This window comes from Bos grunniens, chromosome 11 (genome assembly GCF_055505025.1).
Source record: "Bos grunniens cultivar Pamir isolate PY7600 chromosome 11, Bosgru_T2T1.0, whole genome shotgun sequence".
NCBI classification, from domain to species: domain Eukaryota; kingdom Metazoa; phylum Chordata; class Mammalia; order Artiodactyla; family Bovidae; genus Bos; species Bos grunniens.
Window position 1 is genome coordinate 106,829,465 of NC_141175.1, and position 26,066 is coordinate 106,855,530.

Genomic DNA, 26,066 nt, shown 5'->3' on the forward strand with positions numbered 1-26,066 from the left:
TTTTTTTTTTTTTTGGTCTTAAACAATAGGCTTTATTTATACAAAGCAGTGCAGAATGAGGCAGTTCCTCGAAGGGTGACTTGGAGCTAGAAAATTCATCCTGGGTGTGAAAGTGTTAGTGTTATAGGATAGTGTTGGTAAACCCCATCCTACTCTTTGTGACCATGGACTATAGCCTGCCAGGCTCCTCTGTCCATGGGATTATCCGGCAAGAACACTGGAGTGGGCTGCCGTTTCCTACTCCAGGCGGTGTGGGTATCTGATGCTTTGCATGTGGGTGCGTGTGCGCACACACACACACACCACAGTGGTAACAGTACAGTTGACACGAACAACATGGATTTGAACTGCACAAGTCCTGTGTACACAGATTTTTTTTTTCAACAAATACACACTACAGTACTCCACAACCTGAGGTTAGCTGAATCCAAGCCACTAAGTCATGCCTGACTCTTTGCAACCCCCCAGACTACAGCCCAGCAGTCTCCTCTGTCCATGAGATTTTTCCAGGCAAGAATAGTGGAGTGGGTTGTCATTTCCTCCTCCAGGGGGTCTTACTGACCCAGGGATTGAGCCCATGTCTCCCGCATCTCCTGCACTGGCAGATGGGTTCTCTACCTGGGAAGCCCAAATCCAGGGACACTGAGGAGCAAGCTGAAAAGTCACACACTGCCTGCCAATCTCCTTGTCATTCTAGAAGCAGCCAAATATGTGCCTGACACTTGGGCCACTGACAGAACAGAGGTGGCTGCTGGTGGACAGACGCAAGCCGACAGCCCTGAGAAGGAATGTAAAACCAGACTCAGCCGGTCACCTAGACGGTGAGCAGAAAAGGAGGAGCAGGCTCTATGAATGAGCCTGGGGACCTCTAGCACGTTTGTCTAAAACAAAGCTTCAGCTATTCACCCCCAGAACCATCCTAGACGTCCATTGTCCAAACGCTTGCAGCAGAGTCTGCTCATCCTCCAGCCTCACAGGCCCTCTTCCCTTCTCCTTCATGGAGCCTCCACCAGGCCAGTCCCAGCCCCACTGTCCCCTCACACCATGCCCACCCCACCCCCAGTGCCCGATTGTCCTCTGTAGGCGGGTCTATACCAGGGTGCTTGACTCATTCCAACTGTCTAAGCCCCGTGCTTCCCATAAGCACTGCTATAACCCTTACCCCAGGCTTCCCTGGTGGCTCAGTGGTAAAGAACCTGCCTGTCAATGCAGGAGACTGGGTTCAATCCCTGGCTTGGGAAGATCCCCTGGAGAAGGAAATGGCAACCCACTCCAGTGTTCTTGCCTGAGAAATCCCATGGACAGAGGAGGCTGGAGGGCTACAGCCCATGGGCTCACAAAGTCAGGCACAACTTAGCAACTAAACAACAATAATTCCTGCCCGATGGAGTCCCCCATGATATCCCCTCCCAAGGGCAGGCTGGGACCTCTGGCTTTGACCACTGACCAGGCACCACTCATGTATCATCCTGTACAGGAACTCTGTCTCTCCTTTCGAGGGTGAGAATGAATCTTTGTGTCCCAGCTTCCCTGGTGCTTGGCATTCATGGCATTCAGTGGACCTTCGCTCATGATGCTGATGAGAGCTGTGTAGACAAAGAGAAGGGCCATCCACCACGGTGTCCTCAGTGACCCCTGCCCCTAGATGGCTGCCCCCAGCATCCACGGGCAGCTGCAGCAAGGGAGTCTGACAACAGGGTTATTCTTCTCTTCCTGATAAGCCGTGCTCAGCCAGCACCATCCTGCTCCTTATGAGAGAAAAAGCAGGGGCTTTCTCCTCCCACATCATTACTTCACCCCTCTTGGCAGCTTTGAATTTGGGCGAGAACAAGATCAAGTTCTCCTGGGGTCCCCTGCCCCTGTGCCCACGACCACCCTTCCCTCCCTCGAGGATGAAAGAGCCTTCCTCCAACAGCAAATTATTTCTAAACTGTATATCTTGTTTAATGCATTTCAAAATTGAAAGAAAATACTTCCCCCACAATTACAGTCATTTTGTAACTAAACCCCACAGTTTCCCAGCTCCTTCCAAACCTACTTATTTTAAAACAGAAAAACACTGCTGTTTCCCAACATGGTCTTTACAGAGTAAACCAGGGTGCAGTGCTTTACTCTCCAGAATTGTCCTGGGAGCATTGGATTAAAGACAAATTGTGTGTGTGTGTGTGTGTGTGTGTGTGTGTGTGTATGCACACACGTGTGCTAAATCACTCAGTCATGTCCAGCTCTTTGCAACCACATGGACTGTAGTACGCCAGGCTCCTCTCATCCGTGGGGTTCTCCAGGCAAGAACACTGGAGTGGGTTGCCATGCCCTCCTCCAGGGGATCTTCCTGACCCAGGGATTGAACCCATGTCTCTTACCTCTAACCTGCATTGGCAAGCGGGTTCTTTACCACTAGAGCCACCTGGGAAGACCAAAGACAAATTAAAAATCTTGAATGCTGTTCTCTTTCAGAGAGATTTTGAAAGCCAGGTTTTCAGCGAGGCAGCTGCTCGTGAACATACACAGCACGGCAGGCAGGGCCCTTGAGCCCACGAAGATGATGAGAAAAGCTGACCTCATGAAAGACTGGCACCTGGAGGCGGGAGGGCCGTGTGCCAGGGATAGCCTCCCACCGGCCATAGGGCCGATGCAGGGGCCTCCCAGGACCTTCCAACCTTGGGACAGGACCCCCATACCTCTTCTAACATGAGCTGTATTCCAGAAAGAGATTCACAGACTTAGAGAACAAACTTATGGTTGCCAGGCGAACAGATGGGAGGAAAGGATAATTAGGGAGTGCAGGATGGACATGTACACACTGCTGTACTTGAAATGGATAATCAACAAAGACCTACTGTGTAGCACAGGGAACTCTGCTTAATGTTATGTGGCAGCCTGGATGGGAAGAGAGGGGGCTTTGGGGGAGAATGGATACATGTGTATGTATGGCTTAGCTGTCCATCTGAAATTATCACAACATTGTTAATTGACTATAAGATTGCCAGGAGAAATATCAATAACCTCAGATATGCAGATGACACCACCCTTATGGCAGAAAGTGAAGAGGAACTAAAAAGCCTCTTGGTGAAAGTGAAAGTGGAGAGTGAAAAAGTGGGCTTAAAGCTCAACATTCAGAAAATGAAGATCATGACATCCGGTCCCATCACTTCATGGGAAATAGATGGGGAAACAGTGGAAACAGTGTCAGACTTTATTTTTCTGGGCTCCAAAATCACTGCAGATGGTGACTGCAGCCATGAAATTAAAAGACGCTTACTCCTTGGAAGGAAAGTTATGACCAACCTAGATAGCATATTCAAAAGCAGAGACATTACTTTGCCAACAAAGGTCCGTCTAGTCAAGGCTATGGTTTTTCCAGTGGTCATGTATGGATGTGAGAGTTGGACTGTGAAGAAGGCTGAGTGCCGAAGAATTAATGCTTTTGAATTGTGGTGTTGGAGAAGACTCTTGAGAGTCCCTTGGACTGCAAGGAGATCCAACCAGTCCATTCTGAAGGAGATCAGCCCTGGGTGTTCTTTGGAAGGAATGATGCTAAAGCTGAAACTCCAGTACTTTGGCCACCTCATGTGAAGAGTTGACTCATTGGAAAAGACTCTGATGCTGAGAGGGATTGGGGGCAGGAGGAGAAGGGGCCGCCAGAGGATGAGATGGCTGGATGGCATCACTGACTCGATGGATGTGAGTCTGAGTGAACTCTGGGAGTTGGTGATGGACAGGAGGCCTGGCGTGCTGCGATTCATGGGGTCGAAGAGTCGGACACAACTGAGAGACTGAACTGAACTGAACTGAATGAATACAAAATAAAAAGTTTAAAAATAAGAAATAAAAGGCATGAAGTTCAGAAAGGAAGAAAAACAATGAGCTGAAGTCCAGAGGTTTGTGGTGTGATATTTCCTGGTGTCGACTCACTGTTCTCAGTGGGAAAATAGAGACGTTCCTCTCTTCCCACCCCAAACAAGGCTTTAGAAGGAGTGACCCTCACCTAAACTTGACCATGGGTCTTAACCTCCATGTGTGTCCCCCAAAGATGCCTGGACTCCCACTCCAGAGCACTCACAGATAAACTAGGGGTTCAACAGCAACCACAGCTCAGAAATGGTGAAAATGTGAGGCAGCATCCTGAGAATTTAGGATAATATGAAAAATCCTTTTTTTTGAGGCCAGATTTTACCTAGTGATGAATAAGTGATGCTGTCTAAATGCCACAAGTCACGTGATCGGAAGACACAACAGGACCGCAGACACAGCTCATGCTGCCATGAAATATGCAAGTTATTGTTGCGTGAGTAGGATTTCGGTTCAGGAAGAGGAAAAAGTACCGGAGTTGGATTGTGGTGATGGGCTTCCCCGGTGGCCCTAGTGGTAAAGAACCCACCTGCCAATGCAGGAGATATAAGAGATGTTGGTTCAATCCCTGGATCAGGAAGACCCCTGGAGGAGGTCATGACAACCCACTCCAGTATTCTTGCCTGGAGAATCCCATGGACAGAGGAGCCTGGCCAGCTACAGTTCATGGGGTCACAAAGAGTTGGACACAGCAGAAGTGACTTAGCATGCATGCACAGTGGCTACAGAACAATGTGAATGTACTTAATATCACTGAACTGTACACTTAAACATGGTTAAAATGGCAAATTTGAGTTATGTATATTTTAATCACAATAACAAAAATAGTAAAATATTTCTAAGCTAAAAAAAAAAAAAAACAATAAGCTGGCTCAGAGTTAGCAATGAAGAGGAGGAAATATCCACTCAAACTCCTGGATCAACTTGGGTTAAATCTCCCTTTAACTTTTCAGTTACTTGAGCCAATACATGTTTTTTCTTGGCCACTTTACGCTGCCAGCAGGATCTTAGTTCCCTGACCAGAGATCAAACCCGTGCCTGCAGTGGAGGCAGGGCATGGCAACCACTGGACCACCGGGGAAGTCCCGTAATTTTTTTTTAAGTCATCAAATAAATTGTCAAAACTGATTTCAAAAGAAGCAACCATTTCACACTTTGGAAGGCAGAAAGACACGATGAGCAAGCGGCTTCCAAAATACAGTGCCTGGGGTTTCCCTGGTGGCTCAATGGCGAAGAATCCACCTGCCCATGCAGGAGACTTGGATTTGATCCCTGATCCGGGAAGATCCCACATGCCGTGGAGCAACTAAGCCCGAGTGTCAGGAAAAAAAATATAGCAATGACTCAGGTGCTGCTCACAAACAGGATGCCCCCAACACCCCCCAAAGGGCTCTGTAAAACATCCAGAATGTTCAAGTCCAAAGCCAAGTCAAGTGTTTCAGGCCCATAGCTCTTTTTTTCAGCTGGGAGTCAGTTTTCACCAGGTGTGAGACACAGAGTCATTGACCCCAAGCAAGCACTTAGCAGAAACCTTGCTTAGCGTCAGACACTTGTCATCTTGGATTTAAACGTGACCCAGCCTGCCCCCACCTCACATGAGATAAAGGTCAGGAAACAAAACAGTTCAGCAAGACATCACTTCCCACCTGATTTGACAGCCTCAGATATTTTTCCCTCTCGCCCGCAGGCATGATCTCAATAAGGATGAACTTGAAACTCTCATTTGAGGCACACACAAAGCGGACACGTGAGTGCTGGAAGGATCCTCGTAAGGCCTGACTCATACTCGGACTGTGGCGAGAAGTGTTTGGTTCCCTTGGGAGGACAACACAGACATTTGTACGGCACTCAGAGTTCAACACTCAGAGTTCAAGACATCCAGAGATATGTAATCATCTTTTCCCTAAAAGCCGCATACTTAATTACATGTGGGATCCGATAAACTTCTCGAAAATCATTGCACAGATAGAAACCCGTGGATGTCAGGAAGACCAGTTACATGTCCTGGACTATAAGTACCCATTTGGGAAACAAATTGTTCCAGTCACCTTGGAAAACAGTTAGGCATTATCTTACAAAATTAAATATAACATCTACCCTGGGATCCAGCAGACCCGAGAAAAATGAAAAGAGAAGTCCTCACAAAGACCTGTACGTGAATGCCCTCAACAGCTTTATTCCCAATCACCCCAAAGTGGAAACACCTTTAACGTCCATTATCTGGTGAGAAAAGAAGGCGAGTGGTGGTACATTCATACAGGGCAAAGCCACCCAGCAATAACGAGGACCCACCACTGACGCCCACAAGGACAGGTTCAGTTCAGTTCAGTCGCTCAGTCATGTCCGACTCTTTGCGACCCCATGAATCGCAGCACGCCAGGCCTCCCTGTCCATCACCAACTCCCAGGGTTCACTGAGACTCACGTCCATCGAGTCAGTGATGCCATCCAGCCATCTCATCCTCTGTCGTCCCCTTCTCCTCCTGCCCCCAATCCCTCCCAGCATCAGGGTCTTTTCCAATGAGTCAACTCTTCGCATGAGGTGGCCAAAGTACTGGAGTTTCAGCTTTAGCATCATTCCTTCCAAAGAAATCCCATGGCTGATCTCCTTCAGAATGGACTGGTTGGATCTCCTTGCAGTCCAAGGGACTCTCAAGAGTCTTCTCCAACACCACAGTTCAAAAGCATCAAGGACAGGGACAAGCCCCAAACAGATTCTGCTAAAGGAAGGAAGCCAGATGCAGAGGCTGCACACTGTGTGATCCTGTGAATGTATTTTACTCCCGGCTTGCTGAGCCCTTGTTGCTGTGCGGGCTCTTCTCCAGGCGTGGCGAGGGCCTCCCTTTGTGACGGCCCCTCTTGTTGCGGTGGGCCCCAGTGCTGCTGTTAGTCACTCAGTCACGAGCGACTCTTTTCCACTCCACGGACAGTAGCCCACCAGGCTCCTCTGTCCGTGGGATTCTCCAGGCAAGAATACTGGAGTGGGTAGCCATTCTCTTCTCCAGGGCATCTTTCCGCCCCAGGGATTGAACCCAGGTCTCCTGCGTTGCAGGCAGATTCTTAACCAGAGCCATCAGGGAAGCCCCTATCTGAAGTTCTAGAAAAGGCAAAACCATCGTGATAGAAAACAGATCACGGGGTTCCGGGGCCAAGGGGTGGGGGTGGCTGCAAAGAGATGGAAAGGGAGGCTTTGGGTGGTGGGGGCAGCGGTGCTGATCACACAGCCACGTATGTGCAACATGTCGTCACTCAGGCGTGTTCAACTCTGTGCGACCCCACAGACCTAGCCTGCCAGGCTCCTCTGTCCCTGGGATTCTCCAAGCAAGAATGCTGGAGTGGGCTGCCAGGCCCTCCTCGATGCCCACCCAGAGATCGAAGCTGTGTCTCTTACATCTCCTGCACTGGCAGCTGGTTTCTTTACCACTAGGGCCACCTGGAAAGCCACATAACTACACACAATTACCAAAATTAATTAAGGCCCCCTTATCTTCCACACAAACTTTATCTAAATACCTTTAAAAGTTCTTCACCTCCGTTCTATAAAAAATTCAGTCTCCATCTCAGTCCCTGTCCTTCTTTACTGAACATGCTGTCTGCACCTCTGTTCGGCAGAAGATTGTGGTTACATGGAATCAGAGGCCAGGAGGGATTCCCTGGTATCCCATCACTTCTAGAACAAGGGGGTCTGTATCAGGACACACCATCAGAAAGCCGGAATGGGACCCATAACCTGGACGCTGGGACATCCCTGGAGAGAGAGACAGGCGTAAAGCATTCCACCCCAGACAGATGCATTCCATCCCCCCACAGGGGAGGGGACCCCACAGAGGACAGGTTCCCCAGGGGGAAACATCGCCCCAAGGATCAACCCTGTGAGTTCCCGGACTGCCCAAGAAAGGCTAGCGTGATGGTTAGAGATTACCCGGAAATAAGACGGAGGACCCCTGATGAGCCATGAGCATCCGTCATTCAAGAGAGACAGATGAGTCTGTCAGAGTCAGAGGGAAGGGACACTGCAGACGTGAATACAGACGTGTGTCACCCCGCAGGGCCTAGCCAGATTCTAGAGGACCAGACTTCTCTTTCTTCCTCACTAGAAAACAGGCCAGGAAGCTGCTTCTTTAGGGGGCGAGCAGTGAAGGTCACCTGTGTTATTTTGTCAAAGGGACACATGCTCTGAGCCTGGGAAAATTCTTGACCAGGCATGCGAGGCACCCACAGCCGGTGTTTGCAGGTCAGCAAGCTGACCACACTCCCTTCCCCGACCCCACTGTCCTGGAAAGGTGTGGGCAAACCCAGGATGATCAGCACCACCCCCGGACGTGCCAGCCGTGGCTGCCAGTTTCTGTGAAGTAACAAAGACATCAGCCCAAATTCTCTTAAAGCCAAAACCCCGAATAACACCAACCATGCCACAGCTGTCCCCAAATTAAAGGTTGCAACGGCCAGGCATGAAAGGACCACGGGGGCTTGCCCAGCTGTGGCCCTCACTCTCTGCTGAACGCTGCCCACATTCCCCATTTCACAAGCCACAAGAAGGTGCCCGACCATTTGCAACCAAACTCCAAGGAATTTGCACAAATAGAGGAGGCTAGCTAATGCCCCGACTCAGCAAAGATTCTACAGCCTTCGAGTTTCTCAGGCTCCTGGTCAGACGAGCTGACCTCACTTTCTGTCCTTCTTCCTCCCAAGGGTTGTGCTTCTCATCTTTGGGAGGGAGGTGGGTTCTCCACACTCAGTAACCCTTCCAGGAGAAGAAAAGGCCAGGCAGACCCTGCCTGTGCTGAGTTTGGAAGAAGAGCCATGACAAAGGGGAAGACATAACCTACAGGGGAAAGTGGGCAGGGTCGTTAGCTCGTGAGTGGCCAAATGGGATCGGCATTGGTCATCCTCTCCTGCCTTCCATACCCATAGATACAACGAGTTTGCATTTTAGATCACCTGCCCCAAAGGTGAACTCTCTGGCAAAAGGAGCTTCTCAAACACCAGCAAGTGTATCTCAGAACTGTGAACAAATGAGGACTTCCCTGGTGGTCCGTGTGGCTGAGACATCCGAGCTCCCAGTGCAGGGGGCCCAAGTTGGATACCTAGTCAAGGAACGAGATCCCACACGCCACAGCTAAGAGTTAGCACTAAACATCCTATGTGCTGTAACTGAGACCGAGTGCAGCAAAATACATAAACATTCAAAATAAATAAAAGAAAGTGAAGAGGAACTAAAAAGCCTCTTGGTGAAAGTGAAAGTGGAGAGTGAAAAAGTGGGCTTAAAGCTCAACATTCAGAAAACGAACATCATGGCATCTGGTCCCATCACTTCATGGGAAATAGATGGGGAAACAGTGGAAACAGTGTCAGACTTTATTTTTCTGGGCTCCAAAATCACTGCAGATGGTGACTGCAGCCATGAAATTAAAAGACACTTACTCCTTGGAAGGAAAGTTATGACCAACCTAGATAGCATATTCAAAAGCAGAGACATTACTTTGCCAACAAAGTTTCTTCTAGTCAAGGCTATGGTTTTTCCTGTGGTCATGTATGGATGTGAGAGTTGGACTGTGAAGAAGGCTGAGCGCTGAAGAATTGATGCTTTTGAACTGTGGTGTTGGAGAAGACTCTTGAGAGTCCCTTGGACTGCAAGGAGATCCAACCAGTCCATTCTGAAGGAGATCAGCCCTGGGATTTCTTTGGAGGGAATGATGCTGAAGCTGAAACTGCAGTACTTTGGCCACCTCATGCGAAGAGTTGACTCATTGGAAAAGACTCTGATGCTGGGAGGGATTGAGGGCAGGAGGAGAAGGGGACGACAGAGGATGAGATGGCTGGATGGCATCACTGACTCGATGGATGTGAGTCTGAGTGAACTCCGGGAGTTGGTGATGGACAGGGAGGCCTGGCGTGCTGCAATTCATGGGGTCACAAAGAGTTGGAACCGACTGAGCAACTGAACTGAACTGAACTGAAGCATCCATTAAAAAAAGAAGACATGAAACTGATTTCTTTTTAAAGCTGTAAAGAGAAAAAAAAAAAAAGACCAGAAACCTGAATTAAGCAGAGACAGGAGACCAGAAGAGGGCGCCCTCACAGCCTGCAGCCACAGCAGAGCCTGACAGGAGAACAAGGACTCCTCTTCATTCCTGGGCCCGGCTTAGCTGGTGAGAAGCCACAGACGCCTATTTACTATAACCATGCCAACTGCCTCTTCACTTCTATGTGTGGCTCACCGTGGTTGCAAACCCCAAATTGCAATTCTCTGCAATAAACTCATTTTTGCTGGAGAAATATCTGGCCGTTTGTTTATTTCAGATCAACAGAACTAGTGCCAAAGACAGAGATCAACTGACCAGGACTTAGGATGCACGTGCTGTGGGGAGCCATGACCAAAATGAGCTGTCCTCACGGCCCCCGGCCTGCTCCTCAAGGGCCCCGGGCCTGCTCCTCACGGCCCCCGGGCCTGCTCCTCAAGGGCCCCCGGGCCTGCTCCTCACGGCCCCCGGGCCTGCCCCTCACGGTCCCCGGGCCTGCCCCTCACGGCCCCGGGCCTGCCCCTCGCGGTCCCCGGGCCTGCTCCTCGCGGTCCCCGGGCCTGCCCCTCACGGCCCCTGCAGCCTTCCTGCACCCTTAGTCTCAGCCTCCATCTCCCCGGCTATCATCCGGGCACTGCGCTGTCACATGGGTGTGTCACAAAAAAAAGAATGAAATGAAGTCAGCAAACGGGATACTCCTGCTCCCTTTGGATAAACGTGCATACGCCGTGTCCCTGGCAGGGTTTATTAGATACAGTTAAGTCCCCTGTGTGCGCATGAGTTCTTTCTGAGTTCCTTTGTAAGTCCAACTTGTTCATTAAGTCCAGCTAAGTTAGCCTAGGTACCCAACTAACACAACCGGCTATATAGTACTGTACTGTAATAGGTTTATCATACTTTTTGCACAAATAATCCATAAAAAACAAACACAGGGGCTCCCCTGGTGGTCCAAGGGCTAAGACTCCGTGCTCCCAATGAAGGGGCCCAGGGTTTGATCCCTGGTCAGGGAGCTAGATCCCACATGCTGCAACTAAGACCCAGCGCAGCCAAATAAATAAGTAAAAATAAAGATTACTTTTTAAAAACACAAAAAATAAGAAAACATTTTTAATCTTACAGTTCTGTACCTTGAAAAGTACAGTTGTACCAGCTACGTCACTGCTACTTATACTCATGTTTCCAGACATCCTGGGGTTAAACCAAAGATACTGTATGACTGTACTGCATGACTGTACTCTATGCCAACAAAGATCCATCTAATCAAAGGTATGGTTTTTCAAAAGATCCATCTAATCAAAGCTATGGTTTTTCCAATAGTCATGTATGGATGTGAGAGTTGGACTGTGAAGAAAGTTGAGCACTGAAGAATTGATGCTTTTGAACTGTGGTGTTGGAGAAGACTCTTGAGAGTCCCTTGGACTGCAAGGAGATCCAACCGGTCCATCCCAAAGAAAATCAGCCCTGACTATTCATTGGAAGGACTGATGCTGAAGCTGAAACTCCAATACTTTGTCCACCTGATGCAAAGAAATGACTCATTTGAATAGACCCTGATGCTGACAAAGATTGAGGGCAGGAGAAGGGGATGACAGAGGATGAGATGGTTGGATGGCATCACTGACTCAGTGGACCTGTGTTTGAGTAAACCCCGGGAGTTGGTAACGGATAGGGAGGCCGTGGGATCACTGTGGCGTGCTACAGTCCGTGGGGTCACAAACAGTCAGACACGAATGAGCGACTGGACTGAACTGAACTGTTACAGTCCTGTAAAGTACACAAAAGCACAACCACTTGTAGAGGAGGATGCAAGCACGTGACAACATACAGCAGAAACATGGACTAACTCACGTGATTCGCGCCTTTGAAAATTTGCAACTTGAAGGTTCAAATGTAGTGGAATTACTGTATTTCAAACTATAAACAGTTAACCGAGATGACTACGAAGAACCAAGTTATTAGCTTCCACTTAATAAAAACCACTACTCATGAATAACCCATTAATTATCAGCCAACAAACATCTTAAACCTTACAACGTTTAATGAATGATGTGATTTGTTTTGATAATAAAACTGGAACTCTCCTGCTCTTGAATGAATTGTACCTGCCCTGGGCAGCCTGGCCATTGGCTAAATGCAGGAACAGAGCAGAAATCTGGGCAGAGCCTTCAGCTGGGAAGCTGAGCCCTTCCGAAGTCCAAGTACCAGTTGAGTCAGACAGTGGCCGCTCCTGTGTGGGGACTTACCGATGACCCGAGCCGGGAGGGCTGCCTCCCTCCCCCCTCCCCACTGCAGGGCGCAGGTCTGCCTGTCTGTCTGCCGGGGAGTTGCTGTTGTCTGTCTGCTGGGTGCCACTGGAGGATCGAGGCTCCCAGTCTCACACCCTGACCTTGCTCCTCTCGCTCCCATCTCGTGCTAAGCGGACGGCCAGAGGGGAGAGAGTGAGAAGGGTGCAGAGAGCCTCTGACTCGCTTTTCGTTGTTTTCGCTGTTACAGTCGCACAGAATGGCCTGCCTCAGAGGACCCTGCCCCTCTGCCTGACTGTTAGAGCGCCTCTGTTCAGAACCCGTCCACCTGTGGATGGCAGGAAGGAAGAAATGAACACATCCCCCGCCTGAGGCTTGACATCCTAGAACTAATGGCCTTTTCACTTTGCTTCTTCACCTTCTCCCATCTCTGGTCTAGAAAAGAACCTGGCATCCAGACCCCAATAAGATGGTTACTTTGAGGTGCTAGCCTGCCATCTTCTTGGTCAGCCAACTGAAGTCGTTTCCCTTGCCTCAAACCCCATCTTTTGGATTCATTGGCCTGGCCTGCGGCAAGCAGGGTGAGCTTGGACCTGGCAACAAGAACACTGGCAAGCACCCCTGCTTCTGTCCCAGAGGCCTTCTATATCCATCATTGCATGCTAAGTCATTTCAGTCGTGTCCAACTCACGCAACCCCAGAGGACCCACCAGGCTCATCTGTCCACGGGATTTCCCAGGCAAGAGTACTGGAGTGGGGTGCCATTTCCTCCTCCAGAGGATCTTCCTGACCCAGGGATTCAACCAAAGTCTCCTGCATCGGCAGACAAATTCTTCACCACTAGCGCCGCGTGAAAAGCCCGTACTTATCAATAGCTCGTCCAAACCTTCCCCCAACTCCAAGATAGCTATCCTCACTCTTGTTTTTGCCCAGGACACAGAGCAAATAAGTGGCCAACCTGGGACTCGGGTGCAGGCCAGCCCGAGGGCACCACCCAGGTCATCCACCACCACAGCCAGCACCCCGATCCTTCCTGCAGAAGCTTGCCACACCATGCCCTGGGGTCTCCCCATCCTCCGTCAAGCTCAGCTGTGTGGGGGCAGACTGCCTCTTCCTGACTCGTGTCTGCCACAGTGTAGCTCTTAGGGGATGTGCAAGAAAGTTTTAAAAATAAACAAATCTAGAAATAAGAGACTAACCCACCAACAGACAGCATTGCCCCTCAGAGAACGTTGCGGGTGACTGAGGGCGTGGTGGGCCAACACCTCTGGTGTTTGTGCTCCTTTTGGACAAATGGGCAGGTGCCAGGTCGCTGGCAGTGTTACTGGATGTTATTGTAGAGGGCCTTGAGGCGTGCTGGCCAGGAAGAGAGCTTCAGGCTTCCCGACCTCTTCGGCCCCATTCCAGGGAGAGGCTCAGCAAGGAAAGAACTCCTGGAACCGTCCAGCCATGTGTGGCAGGAGGGTCACACAGTGCAGTTCATAAACCGTGCAGTTCCTGTCCCTCGAGGGCCTGCAGCTGTGTCCTCTTCAGCAGTGGCCTGGGTACACCTCACGAAATCCCAGTGACCTGAGATTGGGCCAAATGAAGCTGCTTTCAAGTGGGTCCCTGGGGTAGTGAGGCCGGACCTAGAAGTACCCACATACGAAGGGCTCTGCGGGCGGAGGCTCCAGGAGGTGGCACAGGGGAGAGCTATCTATCGCAAGACCACTGTCATAAGAAGATATCAATCTGCCTAGGCTGCCCAGGTGCTGCTAGTGGTAAAGAATCCACCTGCCAATGCAGGAGATGGAGGAGACATGAGTTCAATCCCTGGGCCAAGAAGATGCCCTGGAGGAAGAAATGGCAACCCACTCCAGTATTCTTGCCTGGAGAATCCCATGGACAGAGGAGCCTGGCGGAATACAGCCTGTGGGGTTGCAAAGAGTCAGACACAACCGAAGCAACTTAGCATGCACACACAGCCAACTCAAGAGCAAGTACTAGGGAAAAAAAAAAAAGAACAGTGTCTAGTGTCTACACACCAGCTCACACCCATTAGGATGGCTACTATCCAGAAAAAAAGAAACAGAAATAACACGTGTTGGGAAGGATGTGGAGAAATTGGAACGCATATGCACTGTTGTTGGGAACATAAAATGGGGCAGCCATTGTGGAAAACAGTAGAGCAGCTGCGCAAAAGATTAAAAATAAAACGACCACGTGTCCGGCCATCCCACGTGGGAGCATAGACCCAAAAGAATTGAAAGCAGGTCTCAACAGAGGTATCTGCCCACCCGTGTTCACTGCAGCCTCATTCACAATAGCCAAAATGTGGGAACCATCCAAGCATCCATCGGCAGAGGAACAGATAAACAGAATGTGGTCTACATGTGCAGTGGAGTATCACTCACCCACAAAAGGAAGGAAATTCTGACACCTGCTACAGGATGGATGAACCCTGAGGACACTGTGCTAAGTGAAAGGAGCCAGACAAGAGCAAACCCTGTGTGACTACACTTACAGGAGGCTCTTAGAGTAATCGGACTCACAGAGACGGCAAGTGGGACGGTGGTTGCCAGGGTTCGCAGGGAGAGGACTATGGCGAGTTTAGGGTTTAATGGATACAGAGTTTCTATTTTACGAGAGGAAAACCTGGGGAGATAGATGATGGAGATGGTTACACTGAAGAGCAGCCAAAAATAAATAAAAATTTTAAAGTAATAATTTTTGAAAAAAATAAACAGTTGCTTTAAAAATGTATTAAATACCACCAAACTATACACTTAAAGGGCTTCCCTGGTGGCTCAGAAAGTAAAGAATCCGCCTGTAATGCAGGAGACACAGGTTCGATCCCTGGGTCAGGAAGATCCCCTGGAGAAGAGGATGGCCACCCCCTCCCCAGTATCCTTGCCTGGAGAATCCCATGCACAGAGGATCCGGGTGGGCTACAGTCCATGGGGTCATAAAGTGTCCAACACGACTGACCAAGTAACACACACATACACTTAAAATGGTTAAGGTGGTCAACGTTTCACTGTGTATTTCACTACAATGTTTTAAAGTGTCCACACATATTAAAATTGTTGTTGTTGTTCAGTCACTAAGTCATGTCTGACCTTTGCGACGCCGTGGACTGCAGCACTCCGGGCTTCCCTGTCCTTCACTGACTCCTGGTGTTTGCTTAAATTCATGTCCACTGAGTTGGCGATGCTATGGAACCACCTCATCCTCTGCTACTCTCTTCTTTTGCCTTCAGTCTTTCCCAGCATCAGTGTCTTTTCCAATGAGCTGGGTCTTCACATGAGGTGGCCAAAATATTGGAGTTTCAGCTTCAACATCAGTCCTTCCAATGATCATCCAGGCTGATCTCCTTTAGGATGGACTGGTTGGATCTCCTTGCAGTCCAAGGGACTCTCAAGAGTCTTCTCCAATACCACAGTTCAAAAGCATCAATTCTTCTGCGCTCAGCTTTCTTTATAGTCCAACTCTCACATCCATACATGACCACTGGAAAAACCATAGCCTTGACTAGATGGACCTTTGTTGGCCAAGTAATGTCTCTGCTTTTGAATATGCTATCTAGGTTGGTCACAACTTTTCTTCCAAGGAGTAAGTGTCTTTTAATTTCATGGCTGTAGTCACCATCTGCAGTGATTTTGGAGCCCCCCAAAATAAAGTCTGACACTGTTTCCACTGTTTCCCCATATATTTCCCATGAAGTGATCATTAGAGTAGAATTATCTGCATATCTGAGGTTGTTGATATTTCTCCTGGCAATCTTGATTCCAGCTTGGGATTCATGCAGCCCAGCACTTCGCATGATGTGCTCTGCTGCTGCTGCATCGCTTTAGTAGTGTCCGACTCTGTGCGACCCCATAGACGGCAGCCCACGAGGCTTCCCGTCCCTGGGATTCTCCAGGCAAAAACACTGGAGTGGATTGCCATTTCCTTCTCCAATGCGTGAAAGTGAAAAGTGAAGTCGCTCAGTCGTGCCCGACTCTAGCGACCCCGTGGATTGCAGCCTACCAGGCTCCTCCGTCCGTGGGATTTTCTAGGCAAAAGTACTGGAGTGGGGTGCCATTAAGTTAAATAAACAAGGTGACAAGATACAGCCTTGACGTACTTCTTTCCCAGTTTTGAACCCGTCCGTTGTTCCGTGTAAGGTTCTAACTGTCCAATCCTCACTGCTCCCTCGTTGACCAAATGACATGTTTTGCTTTGCTGTGATGTGTATCCTCTTCAGGTTCACATCTATTGAGTATACGTTTCATTAATGGCAGAATGAGATTCAAATCAACTTTCCTGCAAAGAAAAGACAAACCCAAGAAGCAGGCAACTTGCCAGGACCAAAGGACAGGAAAGTAAGCCAACATCAGTTCGGAAAGTGCTGGCTCTGCCCCACAGGTTGGCCCTTCTTAAATCTGCCCTTGTTGGTGGGGGGTGGGGTGGGGGGCAGGAGGAGGGGCAGGGCGAAAGGAGGACCAAGTTACAACCCAAAAAATGTATTATTACTCTCCTTCCTGGTTCAAAATGTTTCTTTTGATGAGTCACAAAGGTTAGCTGAGAGGCTCTTCAATTAAAAACCCACAGAGTTTTCCTTTTATAGACTGTCCTCAGGAGCCCTCTCGCTGAGCGTTCCCTCTGTCCTCACCCCGAAGTGGCAGCTGCTCTAAGCATGTGTGTTTACAGAAATACCAGTAGTTATTGCATGTTCCTTTCCATGTCATTAGGCACTGCCATAAAGCCAAGCTGGGTTAGAAATAGACCTTTCCTTCTGGGAAAAGCCGAATGGGGGCCGAGCGGGGGCCATGGTGTGTGTCTTCTGCCACCTGCTGGCCTCTGCTGGGATCACATAGCAATTGCCCGCGGGATGGACAGGGTAGGCAGGACGGTGGGGACTGGGAAATGCCACCAACCAGCTGTCCCACACTGGAGCTGATTTCCAGACCTGTACTCCCTAGCAAAGGGCTCCAACCCCCTGAGCTAGTGTCTAAGAGGCAGCCCCTTGGGTCTCCCGCTGCCAGTTGAAGGGCACTCCAGGACAAGGGGAACTTACATGACAGCATGACTCACCACGTGCATGCTTAGACTTGGAGATGAGGGGCGTGCACGCCACTGTGGTTTGCAACTTTATACAACTCGCCAGGTAACTTTTTTGGTGGGGGGAGGTATAGTTGCTTTACAATGTTGTGTTAGTCTCTGCTGTACAATGAAGTGAATCGGCTATACATAGACACATATCCCTTCCCTCGTGAAACTCCCTCCCTGCCACCCCCATCCCGCCTGTCCAGACACCGCAGAGCGCCCAGCCGCCCCCGGTGCTGTACGCAGCTTCCCTGCCAGCCCTCTGTTTTACGCATGGCAGCATATAATATGCCAGTGCTACTCTCTCCATTTATCCCAGCTTTTCCTTCCCTCAGCGCATCCACAGGTCCACTCTCTACATCTGCGTCTCTATTCCTGCCCTGCAGATAGGTTCATCTGTACCATTTTTCTAGATTCTACATTAATGCATTAATATACAATATTTGTTTTTCTGATTTACTTCAATCTGTATGACAGACTCTAGGTCCATTGACATCTCTACAAAGGACCTAATTTCTTTCCTTTTTATGGCTGAGTAATATCCACGGTATAAATGTACCACATCCTCTTTATTCAATCATCTGAGCCCAGCAGTGCATTTCAGTTCAGTTCAGTCGCTCAGTTGTGACTCTTTGCGACCCCATGAACCGCAGCACGCCAGGCCTCCCTGTCCATCACCAACTCCTGGAGTTGACCCAAACTCATGTCCATTGAGTCGGTGATGCCATCTAACCATCGCATCCTCTGTCGTCCCCTTCTCCTCCTGCCTTCAATCTTTCCCAGCAGCATTTGACAAACGTACCTCTTCTAATCCTCAACCCAGCTGCATCAGGTTTGTTCTTATTTTAGAAGTGAGGAAACCAGGGCACAGAGGGGTTTGATCACTAGGTTAATTACCTTTCTTTACAGAGAGAGAAAAATGAAGCATTCTTGGCGTCTTGTTGGGAAGCTAAACTACAACACAATTGTAATCCATTGTCTATTTTCCCAAGTAAACACACCAGCATAATGATATCCGAGCATCCTCTTAATAGCTTGGAAGATCTCACTTGAAAGTTCCACAAGCAAATGAGGCATCCGTACCTTTGCAACCAGCATTCCATCTCTTGGTTCATGTCAACAAATATGGGTCGACCCTCTTCTGGGTTCAGCTACTAACTACTCCATCACTGACCTTATGATAGGGGGCACTCTTGAGGCCAATAACAGTTTGGCTATTTCCCAAATACAAACTAATCTTAAATAATGAAACTTTGCCAACTCAGAGGATATTCATGCTCTGAAGCCTGTTCACAAAGAATTGGGGGCAGATCATGTTCTCCATGGGCTTCCCTGGTGGCTCAGAGGTTAAAGCATCTGCCTGGAATGCGGGAGACCTGGCTTTGATCCCTGGGTCGGGAAGATCCCCTGGAGAAGGAAATGGCAACCCACTCCAGTACTCTTGCCTGGAGAATCCCATGGAGGGAGGAGCCTGGTAGGCTACAGTCCACGGGGTCGCAAAGAGTCAAACAGGACTGAGCAACTTCACTTCACTTCACTTCACTTCACTTCATGTTCTCCTAGGTGACCACCAGGGGGAGTGGCTGGGTGGCAGGAGCCCAGGGCAGAACAGCTTCCAGGGGCAGTGAGGGTGTGAGGGATCTGAGCCCAGGCCCTGAGATAGGACTGTGCTGGCACCATCATCCTGGCGGGCTGACATCCTGAAATCCAACAAGACCCTGGGACTTTTGGCCTCCAGAAAGACAGGTGATGGGGCCACTGCAGTCAGCAGCCTTCACCGGCTTCACAGACCTGCCTGGGGCAGAGGCACCTGCAGAGGAGGGAGACTCAGGGAGAAGGAGGCAGGCAGGGGAAGGATGGGGGCCTCTTCTCTCATTTTCTGCCCCTCCTCCAGGCCCGCCCAGCGGCCACTTTCCTGCCTTCTCAAGAGCCATGTGTGAAAGCATTTGATCATCGCCAAAGCCAGGTCGGGGGGACGAGGACAGCCACCGCGGCACCCCAGCGCCCCGGCCTGGTTCCCGTGTGCCCACCGCCTGTGGCTGCCTGCAGCCCCCACAACCTGACCCAGCCCCCGCCCTCCGCTCTGGCAGACCCACTGAGTTCTGGGCTGTGTCCTCCACCTTTACCTCCCACATCCCCTTCATTCGCCCACACTCACCGAGTCTCAGGGTCCTTGCAGTCGACCCCAGAGGTCTGCACAGCTGCCTTGTTTATCAGAATGTGTGCTCACTACCTGTTCACTCTCCGCTCCATGGACGCACTGTCCCCTTGTGGGAACTCTTGCCAAATGCCATCTTGAGACCGTGATTCACTTTTATGGTGATTTCTGGGTGCCAGCCTTCTTCTTCCTTTCCCTCTGTCTCCTCTTTCTTCTTCTTCTTCTTCATCTTCATCTCCATCTCCTCCTCCTCCTTCCTCTACAGCTTTTATAAGAAGCCTGCATGTAGGAACTGAACTCATTTCATGCATATAAATATTTTGGCCACCTGATGCAAAGAGCTGACTCATTGGAAAAGACCCTGACACTGGGAAAGATTGAGGGCAGGAGGAGAAGGGGACGACAGACGATTGGATGGTTGGATGGCATCACTGACTCGATGGACATGAGTTTGAGCAAGCTCCAGGAGTCAGTGATGGACAGGGAAGCCTGGGGTGCTGCTGTCCATGGGGTCGCAAAGAGTCGGAACTGAGCGACTGAAGTGAACTGATATAAACCCAGGCTCTTGACGTCAGCTCTTTAAACAAACGTTTTCTTAATTTAAATAAATAAAGGGCCAAATCAACTAAAACCTTGGTCTTCCTGCCCCATCAGTGCTTAACAGTAGTCAGAGAGGAAACAACTTTGTATTTGAGAAGTGATGTCCTTTCTGACCACAGCTATGACCATGCCTTTCAGTGGCCCTCTCTTTGGCCCTGCTTGCTGACCCTGTACCTCACAGACCCCCTTCATTTCTGCACCCACTACACAGGAACGCTGGACTGCACGGTCCAGCCAGTACACTCCAGGACCGCAGCACAGCTTCGTTTAACCTAAAAACCCACTGAAGAGGGAACATTAGCATAGACCCAATCTCTGTCGACAAGATAAAAAATAGTTAACAACCTCTCTCAAACAGAAGTGGTATTTAGATTAATCAATATCCATAAATACATTTGAGCTTCTAATAAGTTATCCCATAAACACCGCACATTATTTCAAATTAAAATGTTATAAACTCCTCAAGTCATGTGACCTTTACACTCTCAAGACACTCTCCATAAGTTACCACGGCAGCCCCTCAAGAGACATGTGCAAAATAATAAACACAATCCCTGCACCTTAGCAATTTGGGGCTTCCCGGGTAGCTCAAGTGGTAAGAATCCGCCTGCCAGTGCAGGAGACGCAGGAGACACAGGCTCAATCCCTGGGTAGGGAAGATCCCCTGGAGAGGAAATGGCTACCCACTCCAGTATTCTTTCCTCAGAGAATCTGATGGACAGAGGAGCCTGGTTGGCCACAGTTCAGCGGGTCGCTGAGTCAGACATGACTTAGCAACTGAGCACATTAACAATTTAAGACGGTGATTTTTCACAGTGATTTTAAAGTACATTTTAAATTTTAAAGTACATTTAAATTGTAAATCCCTTAAGCATTTATGTCCACTAAAGAGGCTGAGTACACTGGCCGGGAGAATTTTTGCCCAGTAACCAAGATGCTCTGTGTTGCTGTTCAGGCTTCCTCTCAGCAGGGGGCACTGCAAGCCAACCTAAGCACGTCCTAAGCACCACTGGCGCCTGATACTCACCTGGCTGAGATCTAAGGAATTTACAAACCCATCGTGCATCAGCCAATCCTCGCAACAACTCTGGAAGGTAGGAACTGGACTGTGTTGGCCACGATCCCATACTTAATGCCAAAGTGTTGGTCTAATTATAACTTTGGTCTGGGACAGCAGACCACGTTTGGGGCAGCACTTTCCTCTAAGATGGTCTCCAACCATGAAGCCCTTCCACCTAAAGCGAAGGAACACATTTGTTTTTGTTTCCCTCTCACAAATCTGTGAAGGGAAGAGAAAAGGGGGCCCGAGTAAGACCACACCTGTTCCCTGTGCTGGGGAGACCCGCTGGCCAGGCCTAAGGGGTCACGGAAGGAGGAGAAAGGGCTTGGTGGTCCAGGAGGGTCCTCAGACAGCCTGCTATCTGTGACAGAGTTATGCTGAGACTTCCTTTTATTATTTTATTGAGCAGTGTTCTGTGCTTCATTTATTTTTTAAGAAGTCATCTTATATCTCTTCTGATTCCATGGATTGACAGAATGTGATTAATGTCACCTCTGCATTTTCAAATTTAAGTATAAAAATGATTGAATGAAAAAGAAAAGAAGTGTAACGTGATGGTGTCAAGTGCTTTCAGTTTGCATTTTTCTCCCTAATCTCTTGATAATTTGTATTTACAAATGCAGCTTTCAGGGAAACCACTTCCTGTGTTGAACAAAGTTTGTTGATAATATAATAAAGGCTAGAAGCTCAAAACATAACAGCAACAAAAAACTACCCTGGACTTCTGGTTACAGACAAGATATACTTCTCCATATTCCTCCTGCTAAGAACAGTTATAAAACCTGGATGTTATAGATGAAACATGAGAAGATTCTGAAAGGTAGAGAAGAAAAAGAAGATTGGATGAGGACCTCAGGACCTGAGGAACAACCCAGCAGTAAGTTCTCCAGTTTCCTTCTTGACTTCTTATATCTCAGACTGGGCTGGAGAAGCTGGCACCTAGAAACACCAGTGGGTGCAGGCAAAAAGGCCCCCAGGATGTGCCGGCTCTTAGTTAAAAGATCAAGAAGATAGCAGCCTAGCAAAACAGAAAACTTCTGGACAAAAACCACCTACTCCGGCCAAACACCATGAAAAACAAAGGGGGGGCCTTAGTCCCACACTTGTTATTGAAGGATGAGTGGAGAACCAGACGCTGGAGAAGGGCATGGCAACCTACTCCAGTATTCTTGCCTGGAGATTTCCATGGACAGAGAATCCTGGCGGGCTACCCTCCATGGGGTCTCAGAGTCAGACATGACTGAAGTGACTTAGCACACATGCACACACAGAGAACCAAAACATCCATCCTCTTCTGGTTGTAACAAGATGCTCTGGTGTTCCCTCCACAGCCAGGATGGTGTCAGAAAGGGCTGAGTGAGAGCCCAGAATTTTCATCCATGCATGGGGTAAAACATGCCCCACCACTTGCAGCGCCGATGGAAGCCGCATAGAGATCCTGGGCTCTCACCCGCTCCCAGAAGTACAACCACTGAATAACTTACACAAAGAAATACACAAGAATGCTCTACCCCAAACTGGAGTTATAAAGTATACTAAAACAACTCACAGGAAGGCAGGAAAAAGAAAACAGAGGACCAAAAAAGAGAACAGGAAGGAAACGAAAGAGGAAACGGCAGGCTTAGCCCTAATATACAAATCCTGACACGAAGTGTAAGTAGTTCATTAGAGAACGATCTTATGGTTGCCAGGGGTGGGGAAGGATAGGCGTGAGGTATAGTTAGTTTGGGGTGGACATGTGCGCGCTGCTGTCCTTGGAATGGATCACCAACAAGGACCTGCTGTGTAGGACAGGGAGCTCTGCTCAGTGTCATGTGGCAGCCTGGGCGGGGCGGGAATCTGAGGGGGAAGGGATACATGTGTATATGGGTGAGTTCCTTTCCTGTCCACCTGAAACTATCACAACTCTGTTAACTGCCTATACTCCAATATAAAATAAAATTTTTAAAAAGCAAATGTAAATACTCTAAATACACCTACTAGGGACTTCCCTGACAGTCTAGTGGTTAACACTCCATGCTTTCAGGGGGCATGGGTTCAATCCCTGGTCAGAGAATTAAGATCCTGCATGCTGCAAAGTGTGGTAAACAAACAAACATACTAAAAAGACAGAGTGGATTAGAAAACATGACCCAACAATACGCTGCCTACATGAAATTCACTTCAACTATAACAATAGAGGTGGGTTGAACATTAAAGAATGGAGAAAGATACACTTTGCAAAGATCAGTTCAAAGAAAACAGAGGCTACATTTATATCAAATAAAGTAGACTTCAGAGGAAAGAAATTTTCTCAAGAGAAATAATAGGAAATGTTATCTAAATGTTCCCAAAATACCCAGAACAACCCCAAGTTCTTTCTCAAAGTCAAATCCGCGATACTCGACTTGGGAGCCCAATTTCCTCTAACTGCCCAGCTGAGAAGAGAGCAGCTAAGTGTACTCTTCTCCCGGAAAACGGGCTCTTTGAGGAAAAGGCTCAGAGCAGACTGTGTCTCACTGAGAACTCCAGGTAGACCCCAGCTAAGTGAAGAAGCAAGACAAGAGAGGCGCAGGACAAAAGGAGGTGCTCCTCTCAGCTCCCATATACACTCTGGGGATCATATGTTAACAGATGTTGGTCTCAGATACATCAAGAGGGTGAATGGAGGGAAGACGGATGATTTAAGCCTCTTGAGAATAAACAGAGGTTTCCCCCAAACCTTTCATGGTTCAGGTCAATGCTACACGCTCTTTCATAAGATCTGATCATCTTAGGGGAGCACACGCGGGTGCCCGGCACGGGGAGGAGACTGCTGACCGTGCGGTCTGGGGTCACCATCAGTGGAGCTCTCCTTGACTTCAGTCCCAGCCAGGTGGGTCCAACATGTATCCATTCACAATCTAAAAACAATCCCCAAATCTCGTCAAAGCATCTGCCTTACACCATCTGCCCACTGCAAGAGACTGAGTGTCGTTCAGGGTCCCTGGCCACGTTCCCGAGGGAGATGTTCCTCCTCAGCCTTCAGGCAGAGGAATAGATGTTACCTTCCTAGTGGAAGCTGTGGCTTCTACCTTGTTCTACATCTTTATTCAAATGCTTTATTGGGAAAACAGTATGTATATGCCTTGCTGTGTGGTTCACAAAGGTATCTTCATGGTTATTATATTATTGTACCTTCAGCATCACGGGCATTACCCGACTCATCCAGAATTGCTCAGATCAGTCAGAACGACTCCACTCTAGGACACTTGCCCCTCACTGTAGGTAAGGGCAGCACAGGCTCCATTCTGGGGGAAGCAGCAAGTCCCATGGAATATGTTTCCATTCATCCTCTGCAGTGCCTACGTGAAATCATGGGTTCTCCTCAGTTGCTGATGGTGTAACCCCAACAAAGGCCTCCTCTAATTTCAGTAATTGAATATGACTGGTCAGCTGAGAGCATGGGGGAGGTGGGGTGGGAGGATGTCTTCATAACTCCCGATAGTGTGTTTCTGAAAAGTTGGTTGCTGTCTCAACATGCAACAGCAGCAATGACCTCTATCAACCATGACTGCTGGGCTTCCCTGGTGGCTCAGTGGTAAAGAAGCCACCTGCCAATGCAGGAGACACAGGTTCAATCCCCGCGCAGCAATGAAGACCCAGCCAAAATTAAATAAAATTATGTTTTAAAAATGAATGGTAGCATCCATTCCACAAATAACCATAGAGTCCCTACTGTGTTCTTCAAAGGGCTGCACAAGTCACCCTCCTGACTCCCTCCTGAACTCACAGTGGCAAACCCCAGCGGGAAGAACAGCCACCATCCTACTGCCAACACCAACACCTGCAGAGAGAGCCAGGAGGGTTCATAGTCACACCCTATCAAGGAAGAGGGAGAAGAGGAAACCCACAGACACCTTCCTAGCGTCGGCAGCCACAGAGCCCAGTTGCATCCTGCTGCTGTGTATGTGTGTTAGCGGCTCAGCCATGTCCAACTCTGTGCGACCCCACGGACTGTAGCCCGCCAGGCTCCTCTGTGCATGTGGTTCTCCAGGCAAGAGCACTGGAGTGGGTTGCCATGCCCTCCTCCAGGGGATCTTCCCGACCCAGGGATCGAGCTCTTATCTCCTGCATTGTAGACAGATTCTTTATCGTCTGAGCCACCAGGGAAGTCCATTCCACTGCCAGCAGTCTCATAAAGACGGGAACACGGAGGCTGGTGCCACGGCGTCTCCACCACCACTCCTATGTGGGAAGGGTGACACCATGACAGGAAGGGCGGAAACGGGGCTGGCAGCGTCAGGAAGGGCAGTGGGGAGGACACGCTCATCCCTGTGGCCCCAGAGTGACCACAGGAGCTCCACGGCCGTCGGTGCCCTATTTAACACCCACCGACCACAGAAGCTCCACAGCCGTTGGTGCCCTATTTAACACCCACCGACTCAGTGGAAACTCTGGGTGATAGAGAAGGACAGGAGGGAAGGCTGGCATGCTGCAGTCCATGGGGTTGCAGAGTCAGACCTGACTGAGCAACTGAGCAGTAACAGCCTAGTTGGAGAGGGATGTTTTGTTCTTGTTTGGTTTGTTCATTTACTCACTGCGCTGGGTCTTCATGGCTGCACTGGCTTTTCTCTAGTCATGGTGAGCAGGGGCTATGCTCCAGCTGTGAGGCGCGGGGGCTTCTCTTGTTGCTAATCACAGCTCTAGAGAGCAGGCTTAGTTGCCCTGAGGCACGTGGAATCCAAGTTTCTGGACCAGGGATTGAACCTGTGTCCCCTGCATTGGCAGGTGGATTCTTAACCACTGCACAACCAGGGAAGTCCTGAGAGGGAATGCTTTAAAGGAAAAACATGACCCCGTCAATTTAGTCTTGCACAGACATGGCCTGATGAATCAAAAGAAGAGACTAGTCCCTGTCAAGCCCCCCATCACTCTGCCCACACTGGAATCCCCTGCTAGTGGCTCTCAGAGCCAAATCCTGAAATGCATAGCCCCTGGTCAGGCTTAGTAGCTGCCGTGTTCTGCATGCCCTCCACACAGCACTCCATTTTTTCCATTTGTTGCCATTGTTTAAAATATGCAAGATTTCACTTAATAAAAAGT

At 49.2% G+C, this 26,066-nt stretch overlaps 1 protein-coding gene across 1 annotated transcript in view; it reads left to right on the top strand.

Annotated features, from left to right (window-relative positions):
* The window catches only part of LOC147363809 (uncharacterized), a 43,060-nt gene that overhangs the window by 8,252 nt on the left and 8,742 nt on the right, over window positions 1-26,066 (top strand). The window contains exons 2-3 of the mRNA XM_086328395.1: window positions 698-821; window positions 10,271-10,524. Coding sequence (XP_086184521.1) covers window positions 698-821; window positions 10,271-10,524 — 378 coding nt within the window. The remainder of the gene's footprint in view (window positions 1-697; window positions 822-10,270; window positions 10,525-26,066) is intronic.